Genomic DNA, 7748 nt, shown 5'->3' with positions numbered 1-7748 from the left:
CGAGACTCTACCATAAAAATACACAGAAGGAAGGCAAACTATCAGACTAAGTTTTTTTGAGTTAGAATATGAAATGTAAAATAGCCACAAAACTTTAAAAGAGAAATAAATAGCCATAATTCACAGATCCAAATTCCTTTGGATGTAATTTTTGCTTCCTTGTGAAACGTTTCATTTCCCCTGCCATGGCATTTACAAGAATTTTACAAGGAGATCCAAACTAAGCATACAAAAGACGTGAACGAGCATACGAAGTAATGAGCACAGAGAGTCAAAGGCTTATGATTTTTTCTCTTTTTGATAGTGAACGGTGGCTACAGTCATTGTAATTTGATCTCTGAGAAGAAGAACATGATGGACGTGGAGATGACAAGTAGCTCAGTACCTGTCTGCAGGCAAGGTCTCTTCATCCACACAGGAACCCCACTTATGCGAGACCACCCTCTGTCCTGTGAGAGACGGCTCCACGTTGGTCAGCTGAACCTGACACACTCGGATATAAGGTATCGCTGCAAGTTTTACTGCTTGATATGCTTTGCTCTTCTGGAGTGCTTCTTGGTTGGAACTATTCCCAGTAGCATCTGTGGGTGGTACATTTGGAAGAGTGTTTTTGGCTTTTCCTTAATTTTGGAAGTCCTTTGGATGCTCATTTAACCACGCTGCTCATTTGCAGGTTCACACTGCAGGAACGTGCGTGTGTGCACAGACAACTGCCCAAGGCAGGGTCAGGAGAGGTCCCTACAACTACAGCCCCCCTGCACTGAAGTTTAAACGCAGCTCCTCTGCGAGGCTCTTCCAGCATGCTCAGAAGTCGATGAGAGTTTTGCCAGGGGCTTAAGCAGGGTCAGACTTGCCCTCTCTGTACCTCCGCCCTGCACCCCAACGCCGTGTTGTTTCCAAACTGCAGCCTGGAAGGCAGGGATGATACTTACTCCCAAACCAACGTCTCCCACATGGCTATTTGGCATGCCACCATTAAACCTACAGGAAGCCAATGCCACTTTTATTTCTACAACATTTCATTTAATGAAGTATTTTCAATGTTCCCGTACAGCCACATCCTTGGTATTTGCTTTTAAGGTCGTAATGTGAAAATTTGGTCTCTGGTTTTGATATATACACTGTAGTTGGATATGCTATGAACAGAATCTCCATTTAAACATTTGCTATAAATTAATTATATGAAAACACAGAACTCCATTATTTTTTTTTGTTGTTACAAATTTAACATTACCAGATTTTAAACAAGTACCCTAAACAGACATCCATTGTGAATAGAAGCCTGCTACAAATTAAAATCCGTCCATCCATTTTAATTACACTGCTTTTTGGCAGGGGATACAATATGGAATAATCTTGACCTTTTTGAAGAGCTGTAGAAAAGAAAAACCTCAGTAAAGTTGCAGCCTTTATCTTAGATACTTAGAATAATTGGCGCTCTGTGCATGGAACTATCGAGCCCAAATTTCCATAGTCACAGCAAGAGGAAATAAGGGCATCTAGCTTGGTCTTGGAAATCTGGCTGTTTCTGATTTTATGATACGTATTTATGTCTTGCTTCCCCTTTTTGATTTGCTGGTGGAGTAAGAACATCTGTGTTTTCAGGAGGAGGAGGCACAGCAATATGGCAAGCAAGTGGAAAGAGCTTTCTGTTTGTTTGTTTGTTTGTTTGTTTGAAAAGGACAAATAATATCCATGCCACATAACAAAATATTCTGCTATTGCTACAGAGCTTTTTAGATACTGCTGCATCTGGATGTAAGCCTGCTCGCTTCCAGCTTCTTTATGGCTCAATGTGGGACTGGCAGTTATCAACCTTTTTTTATTCTGTCAGTGAGGACAATTATGAAACAAAGATAATTAGGGCAGGAGCAAACGAAAGGAGGAAGAGAGTACTCTGCTTAGATCTTTTTGAACCTTTTTGTAAAATCTATAATGAGGAAATGACAGATACCTGCATACCGGGGATCGCAGTACCCACCCTCAGAAACATGAACCCCTTCCAGCCCCCATCTGGAAGAGGATTCCCAGGACAACATAAAGGATTGTCTGCTGCATATCACGAGAGAGCAGCAGGCGACAGGCCTGATTCCCTCCCCTTGGTCTAAAGCCTTGAGGCTCTGCTGCTTCTAAGCAACAGTTCATAAATGCTTGAAGAATATCTTGAAGGATTCTTCCATTTCTTTACAGGTTATTTGTGTGTCCTACTGGCTATCCTCTGCTTTTATGTCCACCTACTATTTCTGTCTGCGTGGGTTTTGTTAGGTAAAGCCAATGCCCAGCTCTGCTCTATGGATCTCATAGACACAGTGCCGTAATTTGTCATTATGCTACTCATGAGACACACGGTACAGAGCCAAAACCTTGGCATGTGAATGTGGACAGCAGTTGGGATGATTTCTGTTCGTGGTGTTTATGATGCTAAAGGTTCTTGCCAAGCAAGTAGCAGAGAACATGGTCTTTCCCTGAAGACCTGAAAACAGGAGAACATAACTGAGGTGGGAGTGAATGCCCAGCAGGTTCCAGGGAAGTCAATGGGAGCCAAAGGTGCTCTCTGCCTCCCCCGCTTTCAGCCTTCACTAGAAAATAAATGAGAGAAATGGGGCTGAAATGGCCAGGTACTAGAGCACAGAGAAGTCAGGCAAACTCTGTTTGGTTGTTCTGTTCAGCTTTAATGACCAGCACAGAAATAAAGGAGTTACAAATTCAAACAGCCTCTCTGGGTTGAGCTTTGAACCACTCTGCATTTCTAGGATATGCAATGTCCAAGGAAAACCCAAACAAACCAGAGAGCATCTCTAACAATTCAAAATCTCCCTTAGGATTTGGGATTATGATTGGCTTTGTCCTTTTTTCCCCTTGGTGCACTGAGATTTTCTATACCCTTCAGGTTCTCCCTGAATCGCTTTATTGCAGGAAAATGTAGGGATTCTTATTCCAAGAATCACGATCTCTCTTCTTCCTGGCCCCTTTTCTCCGCTCAGTTAATAGCTTTTACGTTATGTGGCGTCAGCGCTGCAACATGCTATCTGTATATGCAATGTGTGCGAGGCTGAAAAAGTCCTAATACCTTCTTTACCACAACTGGAGGCAGCACACAGCTAATGTTGGCCTTTTGTCAAATAATCCATTATCAGACACAGCAAACCCGCCCACACTGTGCTCAGTGCTTGGCACATAAAACCCGGGGAAGACATCAGAGCAGTCAGATAGTGTTGCAAAGGGTCTCTGGATGTGCAGCAGAACAATCCCCTCCGGCTTCTTAAAGCTGTCAGTTATCACCGATTGCACATTTACGGTGGCAATTGAAGGCATGTATGTTTTGTAAATAATCTGGAGATTTCAGATACAGTCATCTCTTCCTCTGAGGGCAGTTGGGAACTGCAGTACTTCTGGCGTGGTGCTACTGGCCTCGTACTCTGGCTCCAATTACCACGTAAGGGAGTCTCTTTGGAAACACTGCCTTAGTATCCTCTAAGAGGTTGCTGTTGCTCTTTGAAGGCCTTGCACTTGGCTTTCATGTGCTTAAGCAGCAGTTCTGTGGCCTCGGACTCCCCATCCCTGGTACATGGGTCCTGATCCCTGGCTGTAACAGCAAGATGCAGAAACAAATAGTCAATGGGTATAAGAGGAGCCACCCAGCAAGCTGGATGCCAGATATCTCATCTCTCTTTCACATCAATTTTTTTTTCTGTGTCCTTTCTCTCCCCACAACCAGGACTGGGAGGGACAAGCAGGGCTTTCCTGAGAACAGCGATGGCAAAATTCTGCCCGGAATACAGAAAGTTTGCATTAATACAGTGTTGACAGTAAGCACTCCGACTTTCAAACACTGGGAAACTGAAAGAGTGCCAGATTGTCCCAGCACAGTTAACTAGCACAGGGTATATAATGTATTTAAATATGCAGTCTTACAGAGAAAACTGCAGCTTCCAGAAAGGGCTTGCTTCTGATCTGCACAAGCAGTCTGTGCTTATCATTCTATAGGCAGAGCACGGATAAGACATGGCTGCAGCAATCAGAAGCATGAATTTGGTGCCTTCATCTCATTTGCTTTTGAAATAAGGTATTCCAGCTTTCCTTTTGGTTCAAAACTCCCCTGTTTCGTATGTCTCATATTCTGCGCAGCAGCATCACAGCGATACAGTCCTGACTGTGAGTAAGATCTTGTGCTGAAAATGTAGATCGATGTTGCTGGAAGTTTTGGGAACCTAGCATTTTTCAGGCCAGGGATGTTTGTAGCCATCCTGCAGGTACTCTGAACTGAACTCCTCACGTGGATTTCTGGCAGTTAACATAATGCTTAATAACATAACAGTTATCCCAGGCTGAAATGTAAGGCTTGGGTTAGCTTTATATCATAGAAGAAATGTGCTGTGTTTACTTTAGCCTGAGGCTTTGGGACCAGTAAACTATGATACAAACTGAATTATGCAGAAGAGTTCTCATACAGAAGAAACTAAATAGAAAGAAATATTGCGCCTGGCACGGTATGCTGTAAAACCATTCTGAGAATGAGTTTAAAACAGCACACTTTCTACCGAGCAATGAAGCTACAAGCAAGCAAGACAGGGTTTCCCAAACATGTGCTGGAAAAGGTGTTTGCATATGCTTATGCCACATATTTTACAGACATATGGTTCTGTAAATGTTAAAAAATAATGTAGGAATACTGTTGTGATTGGTTGGGGGTTTTTTTTTTTGAATTTACCATCTGCAGAACCAGGTGCTTTAAGTTTACCCTGAGATCAACTGTGCAAACCTAAAGGGAGAAATTACAGCTAATGGATTATGGAAACCTCTAAAATTTTTAAATGCAGTCTTTTTAAACTTCTGGTGGCAAATGCAAGATGTGATTGTTCTGTAGCAATGAATGGTGGGGAATTTCACTTCTCTCGTGACCTTAAAGGTTTGTTTTATATCAAGCCCTACTGGCTGCAGACTGCTGGAGCTAAGAAACCTGTGTGTAGTGAATGCAGCGTGGCCAGCTGTGTGCCGCAGACAGGTGTCATTTTTTGACAACCTTCATTCCATTGGAATGAAATATTTTTGAAGCTTTTTGGTTTGGTTCTGTTTTGTTGGTTTTTTTTTTTCCCTAATTGGTAATTCTTTCAGAGGTGTTACCAAGGAAGTGTATGTCCAAAATACCTTACGCATATGGTTTTCCTGCTTTAAAATGTGTCAGATTCGTCTTAGCTGCAGTGTCACACACAAGTTGTCAAATGGCCAGGTTTTCTTCAGCTTTTGTGGTACTAGCATCAAAAAAAAGCCTAAAATGCATTTAAGTGGAACATGTCAGCGTCAGAGCCGTGGAGCACCTCTCTGGAGGGTTTACAGGTACAGCTTTCCTGCACACAGATATACTGTTCCCTCTTCTCGGTCTGACACATTGCTGCACGATGAAGCCATAGGTTAAACCCCACCATGCTTTAGGGATATGTAAGGAACACCCGCTGGTCCTAAGAAAAACCACACTGTTGGGTCATCCACAGTAAACGTTTATAGCTGAGATAAAGTGTTTGATCTTAAGGCATAAACGAATTGCTAACTGCTTGGAAGAAAATGTCAGGAGGAAACATTTCCTAAATGCAGTGCTCTTCTGCAGTGTCTGTGTGGGGTTCCCCGAGGTTTTGCTTCCTGAGTGATTGGATTGAGCACACATCGAAAAAGATTAAAAATCACTTCTGCAGAGCGACCTTCTTTTGATTTGCAGACCCATGTAGACTTTAATATGGAAAACGGAAATGGGAATACCTGGACTGACAGTTTAGATCTACCGCTTGTGAACTTTTCATAGTTATCTTTTGTACACTTCTTAGAAGTAAATACTCAGCCGATCTCTCATTGCCTCTGGACTGCTGCTTGAAAGTGAGCTGTGCTTTCTTTGTATTCCTTTTTTCCCCGCTGATCTTGCTCCTTTTTTTGATTTAGTGAAGGAAAGCATCTCCCTGACATGTAAGCAAAGCTCAGCTAGCCTTTTTTGATGTGTGTGAACAGGGATGCCAAGGCGTTTTCCCAGTGTGTGCTGAGGAAAATGCTGATATTTGAATTACTAAAAAATGCCCAAAGCTCTCAAACTTCATTCTCAGCTATTGTTTTGCCTGATCTATTATGCATTGAAAACCTAGATTGTGATTGATGAACTGCCCGTAGCAGTGGAGGGGAGATTGTCTGTTCTGTGCGTAACCCACTGTGTAAAATTAATCCCGTGTAAAACGATGCTGCCTTTACAAGGGTTGTAGAGGAAGCGTTGCAGGGGTTTTTTTGGTGTAATTGCTGCATTAGACAGGCAACGTTCAGCAGAGAGCAAGTGCTTCCATTCTCCAGGGCTTAACAAGTGTTGTGTCTTGTATAAAAATCATAAATCCTGTGGTAGTTAGTGATGCTTAATGAAAACTGTATTACAGGTCGCCCAGGTTTCAAGACTCCGTCGATTCTGCTGCTCCATGCCTGAATGGAAGTCACCCGGCTCAGCACATTAAGCAAGAATGCCTGAGTGATTATAAGGTTCTGTCTGAGGCTTCCACACATAGGAGGATTATGGAGGGGATGGAGCTGAGAGCCTCCGGTAGTCTGCATCCTGAAATAGACCTAATGAATAATAGCTTTACAAATTCACTTTCATCCTACTTGTTTAATAATGAACATAGCTCCTCCCTGGGTCCTTTGTCACTTGGCACCCCTCAGCACTCAGCCAGGCTACAAACAAGCAACCTGAAGAAGAGATGCATCTCTGTTGTGCCGTCTTCGGCTGAAGGAATTGATATTACAGCTATCATCCGCACATCACAGACGTCACTGGTCACCTGTGTGAATGGACTGCGAACTAATTCAGCTGGCATTTCCTCTCATCCTGTGGAGATCAGTCATCACAGTGCTCAAAAATCCTCTCGGCCCCAGTCTTGCTCTCAGCCTGGAAACCCTTGCAGTGTTCCCTCCCCTCCAGCATGTCTTGTCCCTATTTCTGCTGAATGTGACAGAGGTGACTGTGAGCAGATACAAATGCAGCAAGTGGAGGAGAATGGAAGCCTCAGCCTTATGATGAATGGTACTAGCATTCCTCATCAGAACACCTCACACGGCACCCAGAAGGTGAGTTTCTTAAAACAAGAACCAGCTGACGATTATTCCTCTGCTGCTGATCTTTTTCGACAACACCAGGGACTGCCTCCCCCTTACCATCTGCACCAGCAGCTAAACCAGGCTCAAGGGACGCTGCCTCACTTACATGCCTCTATGTCTCCAAAGTCCCTTCAGCCCAGTGATGGGGACGAACAGGACCTCAGCAATGGCAAACAGGTCTGTCGGTGGATTGACTGCAGTGCCACTTACGACCAACAAGACGAACTGGTCAGACACATAGAAAAGACTCACATTGACCAGCGGAAAGGAGAGGACTTCACTTGCTTTTGGGCAGGCTGTGTCCGCCGGTATAAACCCTTCAATGCTCGTTACAAACTGCTGATTCATATGAGGGTTCACTCTGGAGAGAAACCAAACAAGTGCATGGTAAGTCTGGAAGGTACTGTTTGAATAGAAACGTGCTACACTGCTCTCTTTCTTGCTCTTTCTTCAGTCTTATTCCACTATAATTGTTGTGCTTTCCTGTAACTCAGTCTGCGGCAGGCTAAAGGGGAATTGGAGAAAATTCTAATCTAGAAGGAAATGTTTGAGTAAGCAGTACTATAGTTCTTGGAAAAGGGATTCAGTTTCCTTACATGAGAGCTTAACTTTTAATACAGTGCTTT

The 7748-nt window shown here is 43.4% G+C and overlaps 1 protein-coding gene across 1 annotated transcript; it reads left to right on the top strand.

Annotated features, from left to right (window-relative positions):
- Nucleotides 1-351: 351 nt before the first annotated feature.
- Nucleotides 352-7509, top strand: LOC104535295 (zinc finger protein GLIS3-like; the record flags this gene model as incomplete). The annotated part of the gene is made up of 2 exons (XM_010189191.1): nt 352-503; nt 6408-7509. Coding segments are annotated over exons 1-2 (1254 nt in total), but the record flags the coding sequence as incomplete, so codon positions are not given.
- Between the last annotated feature and the right edge of the window lie 239 nt (nt 7510-7748).

This window comes from Mesitornis unicolor, unplaced genomic scaffold (genome assembly GCF_000695765.1).
Source record: "Mesitornis unicolor isolate BGI_N332 unplaced genomic scaffold, ASM69576v1 scaffold18627, whole genome shotgun sequence".
NCBI lineage: Eukaryota > Metazoa > Chordata > Aves > Mesitornithiformes > Mesitornithidae > Mesitornis > Mesitornis unicolor.
Note: the sequence above shows the minus strand (reverse complement) of the source record. Positions and strands in the feature narration are given on the sequence as shown.